Here is a 16,115-nt window from a genome sequence, read left to right on the forward strand (position 1 = left end):
CTGATTGAAATTAATTACTAAAACTAAACTAAACCATCTGCCTCCACATAGATTGCTATGACCACAGTTCAGAACTTATGAGAATGTACATGATTTTGGTTTTGTTACTTTGTTTATATTTTTCTTTCAGAATTTGCCGGCACTGGTGCTGTTAACATTGCCTCAGGCCTCTTCTGAAGCCCATGTGGGCTGTTCCTGTCGCACGAAAACAGAGAAAGCATACTTGCCTATTGTGGTCATCGTGAGAAGGGGTGAGTTAATGTAACGAATCAGAAACGCTTACAAAAAACATGGTTCAGTCTGTTGTTTAATTTCACACACACTGACATGAGTCTCCACAAGCAAAAAAAGGTTTTGCAAAGACAATTTTGCAGGAAATATTTTACTGATTTGTTGACTTCACTAACATAAGACATAAGAAGCTTTTATGTCATTGCATCACTCTAACAGTAGTATAATGAATTTACGTTGAGTATTAAAAAGCACAAATATCAAAAACAAAAAATAGTGCAAAATTATTTTCTTTAAAAGAGATTGAACGTTTAGAACGGACATGTGTACACAGATGAATATGAGTTGGGAGAGATGTGGGAGGTGTGTCACCCATGCTCTTATACCATGCCTTCTTTATTTTGTGTGTGTCGGTAGATCATGATTAGGTATCCAAGTGCAATGAGGAGGATTGCGATGAAGAGGAAAAGAATGCCAGCCCAGGGCCCTAGGGCGAGAGCCTTCATCTGTCCCAGTCCCTCTGCTGGTACCAAGTTGCTCCGAGTCAGCATATACCCCAAAGCCCAGCCTACAGATGCTCCTCCCGCCTGCAAAATAGTACAAGAGGGGACCCACTGAAACAACACTAAAACACACACACACAAAACTACACTGAAAGCACACCGTGGACAATCCAATAGATTTAACCTGAATCAATAGTTTGAACACAGACTGAAATCCCAGCCAATGGTTAACAAAAAGGTTTAATTTATTTCTTTTTCTTCTGACCTTTTTCTGAAAAGAGATGGACGGAAGGGATGTCTCGTTGAATTTGTAGCCCTGCACTAAGAGGACCTGGATGAAATTGGAGACGGCACAGACGTTCTTCATGTGTTTCTCTTTCTGATTTGTCCTTTTAGTCATCTATGGGTGGAAATACAGTGGGTTAAGATTTGTATTATGCTCATTAAATCTCTATCAATTTGATCTAGTCTACAATCACTGTAGACATTTCTAGAATATTCAATGGTATAGCAGATAACACAAGGGTCTTTGGGTTGAAATGAGAGTCTGCTGTGTTGATTTTAAACAGGAACATGTTTGAGAATCTTTTTAAATGTGGGCCAGTCAGATTAAAAAAAAAGAAAAAAAAGAAAGAAATATTGTCTTTGCAGGCCAACGGCGCACGAGACAGGTTTTTATCTTTTGTATGATTTCACTATGGTTATAATAATAATAACTAGAAGATTCCGCAGAAATTTTATCAGTGCGCTTCCTACTTGGTGCACATGCAAATAGCAATAAAACTTAATAAAAAATAATAAGTGTCTTAACCCTTCAGAGATGTAACTTTTTAAAACCCATTTAAGACGTTAGGACGTGTGTGTGTGTCTATCTGTGTGTGTGTCTGAGAGAGAGGGAGACAGATAAATGTCGACAGACAGACATACAGAGTATGGATGCCTGGTAACTAAGGACCAATAGGAAGCCTTTCATCTCTGTGATGTCATCTCTTTGGTTCTGTTATCAGTCAACGACTGCACCTGGCACCTGCTGTCACCAGCTATTCAGATAGTAAACAAGCTCTCAAACAAATGATCATATCATCAAAGGGATACTAGCGATCAATAAAATAACGTTCTTGTGGGCATCCGAAGGCATCAAAGAAGCTTTGAACGCTCTGCCCCCTGGTTCACACAGGAATTGCGGCGAATGATAAATGAGGGCCGTATCCTGGAACGCCGCTGTGAACAGTCTGGTCTAACTGTTCACAAACTTGCCTTCCGCGACCATCAAAAGGCTTATCTTAAGTCCTTGAAGGGTGCGCGCTCTAAATTTGATTCCAATCTTATCAATAAAAACACTGGAAATTCTAAGCAGCTTTTCACTACAGTAAAAATTTTTTTGAAGCCCAAATCATCTCTATCCACTGAAATCACTGTGGAGCGATGTAACAGCTTCATTTACTTTTTACAACAAAAGTCAATAACATCCGCTCTTCAATATCTGGCTCTTCCTCCCTGTTTTCATCGTCCTCGGACCCCCTGCCCAGGAAAACGCCATTCCTTTCGCACTTCACTGAGGTTCAGCTGAGCCACGTTGAGGAAACCATTAAAAAAATGAAGTCATCCACCTGCATCTTGGATTCCATCCTGACTGTTCTGCTTAAATCATTCATTCCTGGTGTCAGCCCAATTACCACTGAGGTTGTTAATCTCTCTCTTAAAGCTGGTTTTGTCCCCCATGCTCTGAAAGCTGCTGTCATCCGTCCAATACTCAAAAAACCGACCCTAGACCCGGAGGTCCTGGGAAATTACAGGCCAATCTCCAATCTCACCTTTCTGTCAAAGGTTCTAGAGAAGGAAGCTGCCTTCCAACTTCATTTCCATTTAAAAAACAACAACCTATATGAGATATTTCAATCAGGCTTTCGTTCGGGGCCACAGTACCGAAACAGCCCTGCTCAGGGTGACAAATGACCTTCTTATGACAGCTGATTCAGGATCATCATCACTGCTCATTCTCCTCGACCTAACAGCAGCATTTGACACAACAGACCTTACCATCCTCCGGGACCGCCTCCACAACACAGTTGGATTGTCGGGAACGGTACTGCAGTGGTTTGAGTCCTACCTCTCTGGCAGGACTGAGCGTGTTATATTGGGAGAATGTGAGTCCAGGATGCTCCCTTTTACATGTGGTGTCCCACAGGGGTCGGTTCTCGGCCCAATCTTATTCATTCTGTACATGCTACCACTTGGTTCTGTCATCAGCAGACATGGACTATCCTTCCATTGTTATGCTGATGACTTGCAACTTCATATCAAGACTGCCTCAAGCTCAAGTGTCTTGAGGAGATAAAGGCATGGATGAAAGCAACTTCCTTCAGCTGAACTCTAGTAAAACTGAGGCATTACTTGTTGGCACCCCTCATCAGATTCGCTCCTCTCCCATTTCTCAGTTCATCTTCGACAATCAAGTCATCACTTCCTCCTCCTCAGTCATAAACCTAGGGGTTCGGTTTGACCCCCAGCTGACCTTCAATGATCACATTAAACACATTTGTAAAACCTCCTTACACCATCTTCGAAACATCTCCAAACTCCGCCCCCTTCTAACTCTTCCAGATGCAGAGAAACTTGTTCATGGCTTTATTTCCACAAGGTTGGACTACTGTAACGGACTCTGCGCTGGGATGTCTGGCAGAAATATCCAGAAGCTTCAATACATTCAGAATAGCGCTGCCAGAGTCCTAATGAGAGTCCGAAAATAAGATCACATAACTCCCATTCTATACTCATTGCACTGGCTCCCTGTTTCATTCCGGATCGACTACAAAATCCTCATGCTTACACAAAAATGTATTACTGGACATGCACCACCATATCTACAAAAACTCATCACCTTGAAACCCTCCCCCCGCACCCTCAGATCAACAGGACAATTGCTTCTTCAGGTCCCCACCACAAAGCTTTGTACTATGGGTGACCAAGCTTTTTGTTCAGCTGCACCACGGCTCTGGAACCAGCTCCTGAGTGACCTGAGAGCAGTACAGAACTTGGGCACTTTTAAAGCTGAACTGAAGACTTTTTTATTCAGAAAGGCATTTTTGTGCTGATTGTTTTTATTGTTATTATTCTCCTGTGTAGCACTTTGAGATTCTTTGGAATGAAAAGTGCGTTATAAATAAAATATTATTATTATTATTATTATTATTATTATTATTATTATTATTATTATTATTATTATTATTATTATTATGTGTGAACTGTGGTGGTCTGTTACACTGTTAGCAATATTCAACATGCCTGATCATTTCTTATCAATAAAATGTAGAAAACATTGCATTTCATAACGTTTTGAATCCATAACATGATTGTGTTATTGCACAATTTAGCAGTAAAAGCAGTAGCCTATGTAAGTCAATCCTACATTTTTAAATTTGGGATTAAATCCAGCTCCTTGGGGAAAAATACGTTACCATAAGCCCTGTTCATGCTAATTAAACAACTGGACTTGGGGTCAAGTGTTGTATTACCTGGCCCATGTCCCAGATGTGAAAGCCCCCTCACTGGACTTCTGAATATAATAATATTCCATTATATTTTGTATTTTGAATTGCTACCTGCCACCAACATTTTGTGATTTCCTTATCATAAACAGAGACATATTTTACCATAAATCAGTGCCAAAAAAAGTCTTTTACCCTTACAATTTCCTTGGCTAATTCTGAGCTGTATAATCACAGACCCCCATAAAAACCTATTTAGATTACAGTTAGAGAGTTAAAACAGATGAAAAGATGCACTTTGTAGTGTCTTACAGTCTTAGTGTTTTATAAACTTGTGCTCTTAAAAAGTAGTAAGCATTGTTTGCCAGTTTCTTACATTTAATGTTTAAAAATGTGTTACACAAGGTAATGCTTATATTATTTCATCATCTGTACAAAAATGTAATTAGTGAATGCACATGTCCGTGGGTGGGGTTGCATGGGCGCTGTGTTTTGGGCTTGTGTGGCTACAGTGCCTAGGCTCAATTTGTATCCACGTCTGTCCCTGGCTGTTTTCACACCGGCACTGGGCTCTCCCTCAGCCCTGCCCACTCATCGGTCACTATCCCCAGCCTATTAGCACTCATCTACAAAACCCCCCTCCAGTCCTCAGATGTTGTCTGGTCTCATCACTATGAGTCTACATGGCATACGGATACTTCCAGTTGTGTTACTGTGCTAGATCTTCCTGTGTTTGTCACCAGTTAAGTTTATTTTCTGAGCTTTTGTGCTTCAAAGTTTATTGGAACAGTTAAACTTGAGGTTGAAGTTGAGTTTTTGCTGTATTTTAGATGTTTCAAGCCCTGACAAAGACCACCATCAAAGATATTTGGATGTTATTATGTGTGCTGAGTCTGTGACAGCTGTGTTCTCAAGAGTACCTCAGAGATGGTCAGGTTGCAGATGATTCGGATTGCCTTCTCCAGTCGACTGGGGGATGTGAGAGGGATGCTGGTGAGGTTGGTGATGTAGCTGTGAGCAAAGAAGAAGGCAGAGAATGCCTGCAGGGAAGATGGGACACTGAGTTAATCCAGCGTTACACTATCTTCCTGAGATGATAAAGATTAGTTTTCAAACAAAAACATTGTCAACATACTGTTTAGACTGAACTCCAATATATAAGTAGTCATAACAAAACAACTGACAGCAAATAATGGCAGGGATACAAATACTGTCATCTATATGGGATACTTTTAAATTGTCCACAAGGAAGAAACATTTACAAGATTGTTTAGGACAGATTTCTGCATGTCATTCCCGTTTGTCATTATTTTACATTCATTTCACAGACACGTTTGTATAAAGTGACTTACAATAAGAGCATTCAAAAGGAACAATAGCTAGATTTATTTAAAAATTGGTCTTGCAACCCTCCAAAATAACAAGCTGAAAGTGTGCTACTCCAGAGACATAGGCGGAAATCACAGGGGAGGCGGAACAACCAATCTGAGGTTTTTCTCCCCATTAAGAATATCATTGAAACCATGGTGTGTTTTGTATATAATATGTACTTCAAATAATTGTGAAAGTATTAAAACATAACAAACACAAACAGGGCAAAAAATGCATCTTAAGTCCACAGAGGTTCTGTCCACTGCTTGGTTTCGCCCACTATTTTAACGGTACACAGACTTCATGTGCAACTCATGGTACAGAGCAGATTGAGTCACTAAGTAGCTAGGCAAGGCTGTTTTACTCACTTCAAACATTGCGTGAAGTGGACAACATTCACTAAAGCCACTATGTTAGCAGTTATAAAGTTAAATAACTTATTGGTAGCTTATTGGATAGTTATTTAGCTAATTTGCTTTTTTCACCCACCGTGTTTTCATGCCACACTAGTTTAGAAAATGTGCTTAAAAAAGTGTCACGCATCTGGCAAGAGCGTTGTGCTTTTCTACGCTGTTACAAGAGTGTGAATGAAACATAATTTTTTTTAATTTGACTAATTTAGTGGCTGGCTTACTGATCGGCTAGTTAGTTAGCCTGCTTACTAGTAGGCAGTTCCCAGTTCAGCATCATCAGAAGGAACTTGTTTTGGTGGAACGTATACGTTCAAAGGTTTTTTTATTCGTGCAAGTGAAAACTCGGATTGGACAGATAGTCTAGCTAGCTGTTTGGATTCACCCTGCAGAGATCTGAGGAGCAGTTACCCTCAAACCTCACAAATCAACCAGAGTTTAAAATGCCAACACAAATAACACAACACAACAATACAGAACCCAAGGCAACAGCTACCCAGCCTAAATGAGTGAAATCTGGTGGAATTTTCGTTGGCAAAGAAGCAATCTCGGAAGTGGAACGTCAGGATATAGACTACTTACTACACTACACAAATTTTGTTTGAGAATGAATTGTACTTTTTTCCACTTCAGCTATAGGTCTGTCTAAAAGGCTCCCTCACCATGAAGCTTCCTCTCACATTGGGCTGGAAGACTCCATTAAAGGAGCACTTGGAATAAGAGCAGTTGTCGAAGGTCAAAATCTCTTTCACGTTGTCCAAGCATTTTTGGTAATCTCCTGTGCCCACTACTGATACAGACATCTGGGGGTTAAACTGGGAAGGTCTGTAGCTTTTAGTACACGGAGAATCAAAGACATCCTTCCCTAGCTTGATAGATATATTGAACTGATGTGGATAGCAGGGATTGGACACTTGAGGCTTCACACCTTCAGTCTGAAAGAGGCAAAAACAAGATCAAATTGAAGCATTCTTCTGGTAAATATGAAAGGAAAGTGCAGCATATGACAAGTATATTTCCAAGTGAACATGGTAGACAAGGGAAACATTCACACATTGAAAGCACTTTAGAATGGCTGGTAGTACATACATTATGTGCAATCATACTTGTATGTTATATGTATTTCAGTATATAAGTATGAATCTACCAGCAATGTACAGGTGTTGATAAGTGGCTTTTGTTCTTCGAACAGTGCCAGCTGCCAGGATAGCTGTACTCCACTACTAGGGTGACCAGATCTCCCGGAACTAATACCAGGACACTTTCCGTGTGACCATAGTGCTCGTGCACGCACACACTTTTTAACATGAACACGTGCCAGCCCAGGTCATAGACATAGACACAGACAGATTAGACCCAGTTTTGCCAATAGCACACACTGGCCTACTGCTCACGACATAATGGGCTATCTCAGTTAATATTCATGAATTTATTTTCTTGGTATTTTGCCTACATATTGAAGACATTGTGTGAGTTTTGTGTGGGACCAACTTTATTTTTCAGAATTAAAGCATTCTTTTGGAAAATGCACCCACTGAACTTGTGAAAAACTTTGTGAGAAGGTATTTCATTGTGTGGCCCTAAACAAATTATTTTGAAGTGCTGCCACAGGCTTGAACTAAAGTTATGCTAACACTTTATGGTAAGGGTACATGAATTATGAATTCAAGCATGAATTAATTCATGATTTGTGCATTACTTCATTTCTTTATATCTTATGAATCACCAGGAATTGACATAAGTTCGCAGCCTCAAATTCCTGACCTCATGCATGAACAACACATCAACTTAATCCTTAGGTAAAGTGGGTACATCATTGTGAACAAGTTGTGTTCAAATCGCAATTTGCTCAGTGATAACCACATTTTTTTTGCCTAAAAATAAATAATCATGATCAGGCTTTTTCTTAATTATTATCATAATTTATAACTAGAACTGCAAGCAGTTATGACCAGGGTCGAAGCCTGCCGGCGCAATTCCCCCTAGCACACACCGCCCATGATGCCCTGATGAGCCTGTGAAAGCGAGCCTGCGAAAGATGAGCATGCAAAAGCAGAATCAAAATGACGACAGAGTTGAGGCAAACGTCATCAATTTTCAGATTCTACCTCAATTATAGCGCAGACTGAAGACTGACCATCACCAAATCTGGTATACAGCCTCAGATTGGCATGTCGAACAATATATGTTTTGTGATGATAGCATTTACTGCGGTAGAGATATTTCAATTGCAAATTTCCCATTTACCTGCATTGAGTTATTTGCCAAAACGTGTCTACGTTCATTATAGCGCACCCTAATGGCCAATCCTCACCAAATTTCCTACAGCACCTCAAAGTGGGATGTCAAACAATAATAGTTTTGATCTGATACCTATTAATTTGGATAAGAAATGCTAAAGTTTGTGTTTTGTGGCATAGTTTACCGTAGCGAAATTCTTTTGGTCAGGTCTATCTGTAGATGCTACGTATCTTTTTGTCCCAGGTCCATGCAGGGATCTGGACCAGTCCTGAAAACGGCAACCCCCCATCATGTACGGTTTAGGCTGTAGTATTATAGTAAAGTATGTGTAGTTTTGGAGGAGAAAAATAATAACCTTAGGAAACCAATAGGGTTCCACAGCTCTGCTGGACCTGAGAGTGTTGCCTTGCAAACGTGGTTCCCAGCCCCCTCGGGCTTGGACCCCTAATGATGTGCCTACGCACCTAATGCTTTGTTTGTGTTGTTCATGTACAGTATGAGGTCAAGTCAGTGGCGCCTTAAGGTGGTCATGTGGTTCCTCTCGTCACTCCATGTGTTGTTTTTGAAATAAAAGATTCGCTCAACGGGAGCATTTTTGCCGGTAGACACATGGTGAGCTGACAAAGGAGACTGAATCTCTGTGCTTTTGAAATGTGCGAACATTTCCCAGGGCTCGTAACGCTGGCTGCAAAGATTATGCAGACCACTAAGATTGACTGACTCAAGACCACAGGCTGGATGCTTTATTAGTCTTTCTACATGGGTTTAGTTAATGATTGGGCTATAATAAGAACACATTGGCTATGTAATTGCACAATCGGACAATTTCATAGTAGTTGGTGTAAACCAGGACTTTTTGACATCCCGACAGGCTTTTGTCGGGACTTGGGACACGCAACTCAAAATCGTTACTGTCCCGGTCAAACCGGGACATCTGGTCACCCTATACCATTGACAGTCTTTACGATAAGCTAAGCTAAGCTAAATGGCTGCAGACATTAGAGTTGTATTGATCCTCTCATCTAACTCTCTGCAAGAAAATGCTTACAAGTATTTTCTAAAATGTCAAACTATTCTTTTGAGTGTAGTCAATGTTGAGTACACCCTTTAACCAGAGCACTCTGGATTAAACATCGTCGTTGACAAGTGTACTACAGAATGACTTTCAGATGGCAGAGAAAAGAGAATCAGAAAGAACCAGAAATCCTTCAACCCTTAGGCGCGTAACGTTTTTAACAGTAGGCTACCATGATAAGATGAGCCAGCAGTCTTCGCAGGAACTGGTCTTGGCCATAGCATAGGAAGCTCTGGGTGTATATTCTGTAGGTTTTTCCATAAAGCTTTAGCTCCATTGCATTATCCTTGTCCTCCATCTTTTCCGAGGTCTCAAAAGCGATTTGTGTGGAAGCTCCGCCTAAATCCAAAGCTCCAATTGTTGGTCTGCCGGGATTCAGCCAACGCCTGACAAAACCATACTGAATGGCAAGAAAAGACAGGACAAGACATAACAGTTTGAATTGATGTAGAACAATAGAAATAATCCAATTCTGAACAGAGTCTACTGAGAGGAGAACATCCATTCAAAAACACTGACACTTTCAAAGCCCCTCTGTGTGGATTTTGTTTTTGCCATGCAACTAGTATGAATTCATAATAATATCCGTTGGTCACAGTCTGTCAGTCGGTCCATCACTGCGGTTCACAGTGACACAGCTCTATCTATGCATTGCTGTGGAAGTTTTTATAAAAAGCTATGGTTCCCCGAGGATGAATCCTAATGACAGTGGTGATCCTTTCACTTTTTTAAATTAACTCTACCATTGTGTAAAATTTCCCATTCCTATCAGCCTCAGCTGTACTTTGTGTTTAGTGCTAATTTGCACGTCAGCATGCTAACACGCTAAACTAAGGATCTGTACCAGTTGGGCAAGTTCAAAACAACAGTTCACTTTGGGTGTTAATGCGCCCTATGAAACTTCCACCTGCTTGTGGTCTTAAAGGGTAACTATCATTTTTTTCAACCTTGACCAACAATCTTTGAAATTGGTCCAGTATTAAGCGTGAACGCTGTAACCTGCAACCAACAATGTAACCTTACGGGGCAAATGTTCAGTGTCCGTTTGGTCCACTAAAAGTGCTGGTTTTGCGACTAAGAGGCTCAGATTATTATTCTAAGTGTCTGACAACTAAGTGTCTGACAACTATTTTAGGATTATTTTATGATTTCACAGAAATGTGGTTTTATATAGAAAACAAAGTGCAGGGATTTTGATGAGTGTAAAATGTTGCTGGTGTGAGTTGCTCTTAAAGGTGGCGAATGCCTTTCTTCAGGGCCCAGAATTTTGTGCTACGCCCTGGTTTTCGAGCATACCGCCACCTTTAAGAGTTAACTCACACCAGCAGCATTTGACACTCATCAAAACACCTGCACATTGTGCTCTATATAAAAACACATGACGACGGCATCTTGAAAAGCATCACGGGTTGACTTACACCAATGTCCTATTTCCCAGCATTGCAAAGTGCATGCAGTAATTTGTATCACCTTTGCTTCCCTGATCAGCACATCCGGGCCACTGTTCCTCAGCTACTTCTTCTGTCGTTACAAAGCATGTCTTGCACAAGTCAAGCACTTTCAATTCCTCCACAAAGGGGCTTCCATTTAACAGTGTTAAAGCACTTTAGAGTGGATTCCTTCCTCTGTGACTATAGAGAGCTCACCTTGACAAAGTTTTCAAGTAAGTAGTTGACTGTGACCCAGCCGTATGCCCCCTCCTCTTGTCCACTCAGGATGATTGCCTCTTTGAATTTGAATGGGTAAGACCGCAGTTTGTTTTCCACTTCTTTCAGTAACCGCTGGGTCTCTGTGGCATTGACTATGCTATTAAAAAGTGGTGAGAGTTAAATCGGGAATGAAACAATATTTATTTCCTTCCGAGAACCATTTTTTGCATTCATGCATAATTGATAAGAAGTGTGATAGAAATAATAATGTGCAATATCATTTCTACTGACTTCAAGAGTCTCATGCCTGCAGTAGCTCCCAGCTGGAGTGGTGTTTGGTGGTGCCTGGATTTGGGGATAACCTTCACAGCTTGTTCAAGACAGGCCTTCAGACTTTCTGCTGCCCCACCGCGATCACCCGCATAGCTGGATATCCCTCCACCTTGTCAGGAAGAGAAAGTAGATCTGCTTACAAAGAACTCAATCTGACCTTCTCAATACTGGACTTCTCTGTCTTTAAGGATGAATAACTTACTGGGAGAAAGGCGAAGTTAAGGGTTTCTAAGGTAACTGAATACAAACAAGGAACAACTGGCAACTGGTAAGGATGTAGAGACACAAACGTCTTGCACAACACATGGCATTTTGATATTGCATCTGTAATATTCTGATAAAGCCATAGTGGAACTGAAAGTGAGAATGTCTTTACCACCAGTCTGGAGTTAAAAACATAAACATATTTTTCCATTACTTAGTTTTAAAAACATATATTTGTAGGTCCCTTAAGATTTTTAATGGAGGTCAATGGAAGTTTTGGAAATTAAGTTTTTAATTGTAATTTTTTATTGCCGTAAGCATTGCAAGATGACCTGTACTGTATTATGATCATTTATAAGTTCCCAAGATGGATATATCTCAAAACCTGGGCAAATTATTCCAAAATGAACTGTCTGGCTAGATACCACAAGAGGTTGATGAAAAAATATTTGTTTTGGTTATATCAACCGAAACGATAATAAAGGGTTAGACTGACCTAACATCTAACACATAGATCTTCAACAGGGGGTCCATTACCCCAAGGTGTCCCCAGACTTCAGGACTTCCAAACTACTGTATGTTAAAATAAGGTTTTTTGAAAGTTTCTTTGTTCAAGAATTTTAAATATGTCTGGAAATATTCATTAATACGAATCCAACATATTGATAGCAAAGATAAATTGGCCTAGTTACGCTAAGATTTACTGTGCCTTCCAAATGTATGTAAAACCCTAAAACATGAATTATAATAACCTTTTATTTTCATCTATTTGGCCCAGTTTAATATCGACTCAATTGTTTACAATATATGTAGTAAGGGGTCACTGCTCGGTCTCTCTTTCAGCTAAGGGATCCCTGGCCTAACAAAGGTTAAAGGCCCCTGATTTAAAACATACACAAAAAGTGTACAAATCATACACTTAAGTAATGTTTAGCTAATGCATGACTCATGTATTAAACAACAATTGGTTTATTTACATTTTAGCATACATTTAGCATATTATTTAAGCAGTTGCACATTTTGTTTCCCCATCCTGTATATATTTAAACATTTGTTCTTATATTTTTTTTATACTTAAATGTTATTCCTATTATTATTATTATTTTATGTATACTGTATGCATAAATATTTTTTCTAGTATCTCATTTATATTTATATTCTGTGTTGTGTGACTTATGTACGTGTGCTGCTGTAACACCGTAATTTCCCATTTTTTGGGATCAATAAATATCTATCTATCTATCTATCTATCTATCTATCTATCTATCTATCTATCTATCTATTTATCTATCTATCTATCTATCTATCTATCTATCTATCTATCTATCTATGATGAGAGAATGCATGAACAACTGCGGGATGTAGCAATGAATTCATGTTGCTAATCCTTAACAAAGGATCAAGTCACTATGACTTCATATTCACATCACAAGTTAAGGAAAGCTAATTCACAGTGACTTTATGCAGCCATATTAGCTGGATTCCTGAAAGGAGAACAGTAAATATTATCCTATTTTTTCTCAGTTCTAGTCTATTCTCCTCTAACTTGTCCTTTGACACCTGCATGATTCTGGTTTGGTAAATGTTTGCATCAGACGACCAGTTTGAAAATTAAAAAAAGCTTTATATTTCCATGAGAATAGGTATTTTTAAATTGATTGCATATCAATTAATGTATTAAATAACTGGGAATTGCCATTCCTCAATTGATGATCTGTTAATGCAAAGTAAGCCCATAAAGTAGTAAGTAGTATTAACTTAATTTGCTGATGGTGACTTACGCATTAGTAAAAGCCACTGAAAACCTAAATCCAAAATAGCTATTCTAACTATGTAATTTAGGACCTTATATACACAAGTATCTACAAGCATTCCGAATTAGTTTCAATCCGAATTTGAAATAGTCAATTCAGTTTCTCTTAAAGGGCAACTACTGTTTCTTTCAACCTGGACCCTATTTTTCTATGTTTGCTAATGTTGTCAGACACTTAGAATATTAATCAGGGTCTGTCAGTGGCAAAATGGCACTGTTGTGAAGGTAAATACAAACGGGACAATGGCGCTATTAACTTCTATTTTGGCTTGTTTTGTCACTGCCGAGTCAAGATTGTTGTTCTCATCAGTCACTTAGACACAAAAACATAGGAACACTTTAACATCCTGTTATTGGGTTTTAATGGGGCAAAGTATGCACAGATATTTATTACAAATTTTACACAATAAATTCTGCAAACCAATCGTATGTATGAGTCACATCACCATGTACCATGTCACAAAACCACTGCTTCTGCTCAATCGGTCTCTTTCTGATTAAACTCATCTCTCCTTAATATCAAGCCCTTAGTATTTTTGCTAGCTACTGTACATTACCTATCTATCTAGCTATCTTTCCCATGTTGGTGTTTCCACTTTAAGAACACAGATTTAAGAAAATGCTGATTGCTTGCTTCTTTTTTTTTTAAATACTTCTTTGCCCTGAACAAGACCTCTCAGCAGGACTTCCTTCCAGACTGCAAGCTAACCACAACTAGCTTGACCAATCAAATACTGACTGGACTTCCTGAATCTTGTTAGTATCAGTCTTTAAAGCCTTAACCAGGCAAACCTTATTTTAATACAATAATGTGGCATTTATTATGCCAGCCTTCTCACCCACTGGGAGCAGCTTACCTTGTACATTACACTCGCTGTGCTGGGTAACAATACCAGTGCCATTTTGCTTGTCAGCCGGCCATTTGTAGATGTACATGGAGGTGTGGGATGAGCCTGCATCTAGAACAATTCCATACTGAAACATACAGATCATTAAATGTCAGAAATAATATGGCAACAGAACATACAGCATGCCTCCAGTACCTCGTTAGCTATCATTAATGTAGCTCAGAACAGGGACTATCAAGTTAATCAAATACAGTAAATATCTTTTTCCACTATGTTTACTTTGTCATTTATATTTCTGGAAACGTTTACTTTTACTCCACTACTGCCCCTAAGAATTTTTGTTGCTCATTACTACAAAAGAATCAGAAGAAATTTGTTTGACTGCAAAAAAGCAGGTTTGGCAAATCATTTCTCCTAGATAGTAAGCTCCAATGCAAGCTCCATTTCAGTTAGTGACGTAATGCCTGTTTGTTGCTTTTCATCAACACTGAAGGCCAAAACTAAAAAAAAACAGGAGGAAGCATAACTAATAGCATCATGCAACAGAAAACTCAGATTGGACAGATAGTCTAGCTAGCTGTCTGGATTTACCCTGCAGAGATATGAGGAGCAGTTAACCGTAGCCCTCAGAAATCAACAGGAGTTAAAAATTACAACGCAAATAAAGCGGAAGGTAACAGAAATCAGGCCGAAAAGAGTGACACCCAGCACAGGAGCAACCTCGGAAGTGGAATGTCGTGGATATCCACCCCATAATAACAGACTTTGATCACCCCGACGACAGCGGTGAAGGGGTGGTGATGAGGATAACGTTGCACAACTGTTTCCCTATTTGCAAGAAAGGGTTTTGTACGTTGGAGAGAAAGATTCTTCCTCACAAAAAACTAAAAATTCTCTTCCTGTTTTTCTTTATGTTAACGTAAGACTTTGAACTTGATGTTTTAGGATGTGTGGAAACCCTGTATTTTATTCTTTACTATCAGAAAGCCACAATAGTTTATATTTAATGTTTTTTTTTAAATTAACTACTACTTTTAATAATCTAATAAATACGTACATTTAGTATCAGAAAAATACTTTTCATACTTAACCCTCTGAGGTCCAAGGGCACATTTAGATATCTTCATGAATTCTCCTTTTAAGGATATTTGCATTTAACTAAAAAAATTAAACTAATTAAAAAATGAATATCGCTTTCTAAGTAGGACTGTCACACATCGCTTGGACTCGTCGGTGCATCTTTTTGTCCTCAGAGGGTTAAATCCAGTTAATATCAGATACTTTAAGACTTTTACTCAAGTCATATTGTTGAAAGGTGACTTTGACTTTTACCAAAGTCATTTTCTGGTAAGATACTCATATTTTCAAATGTTGCTCGGGTACTTTATAAAAGCCTGGCTATACCTCACAGCCCCTCTGATAACATAGGCTCACTGACTACACCTGTAAAATAAAATTGGTGTGAAATGTTTTTTTTCTGCGTACATTTAATTTAGTGTGTTATACAGCTTGCGTAGACTTGTTCTGTTTAGTTTGCACTTTCAAAAAACAGTAACTACCCTTCTGATAAACAGTAACTACCCTTTCAAAAAACTGTAACTATATTTCTGAAAAAGTAACTAACCTTCTGAAACACAGTAACTACCCTTCTGAATGAAAAACAGTAACTAACCTTCTGAATGAAAAACAGCAACTACCCTTCTAAATTAAAAAGAGTAACTACCCTTCTAAATGAAAAACAGTAACTACCCTTCTAAATGAAAAAGAGTAACTACCCTTCTAAATGAAAAACAGTAACTACCCTTCTGAATGAAAAACAGTAACTACCCTTCTAAATGAAAAAGAGTAACTACCCTTTTAAATGAAAAACAGTAACTGTTGTGGTTTGGGGTTTTTAGTTGGGTTCATTTTCCCTTTTTCATTGGCCTCCTTGTGTTTTTGTCTGTTTT

General features: G+C 39.0%; 1 protein-coding gene across 2 annotated transcripts in view; it reads right to left on the reverse strand.

Moving 5' to 3' along the window:
* Nucleotides 1-274: 274 nt before the first annotated feature.
* LOC117944731 (ectonucleoside triphosphate diphosphohydrolase 2-like) overlaps nucleotides 275-16,115 on the reverse strand; it is an 18,228-nt gene continuing 2,387 nt past the window's right edge. Inside the window, exons 2-9 of one of the 2 annotated variants that reach the window (XM_034871810.1) lie at nucleotides 14,176-14,293; nucleotides 11,260-11,410; nucleotides 10,966-11,125; nucleotides 9,492-9,719; nucleotides 6,666-6,938; nucleotides 5,143-5,262; nucleotides 1,000-1,134; nucleotides 275-818 (exon numbers count right to left, since the gene is read on the reverse strand). In XM_034871810.1, the coding sequence (XP_034727701.1) occupies nucleotides 612-818; nucleotides 1,000-1,134; nucleotides 5,143-5,262; nucleotides 6,666-6,938; nucleotides 9,492-9,719; nucleotides 10,966-11,125; nucleotides 11,260-11,410; nucleotides 14,176-14,293 (1,392 nt within the window). In that variant the 3' untranslated portion in view covers nucleotides 275-611. The remainder of the gene's footprint in view (nucleotides 819-999; nucleotides 1,135-5,142; nucleotides 5,263-6,665; nucleotides 6,939-9,491; nucleotides 9,720-10,965; nucleotides 11,126-11,259; nucleotides 11,411-14,175; nucleotides 14,294-16,115) is intronic. The other variant, XM_034871812.1, reaches the window with a different exon arrangement.

The sequence above is a fragment of the Etheostoma cragini genome, chromosome 5 (assembly GCF_013103735.1).
Source record: "Etheostoma cragini isolate CJK2018 chromosome 5, CSU_Ecrag_1.0, whole genome shotgun sequence".
Classification (NCBI taxonomy): Eukaryota; Metazoa; Chordata; class Actinopteri; order Perciformes; family Percidae; genus Etheostoma; species Etheostoma cragini.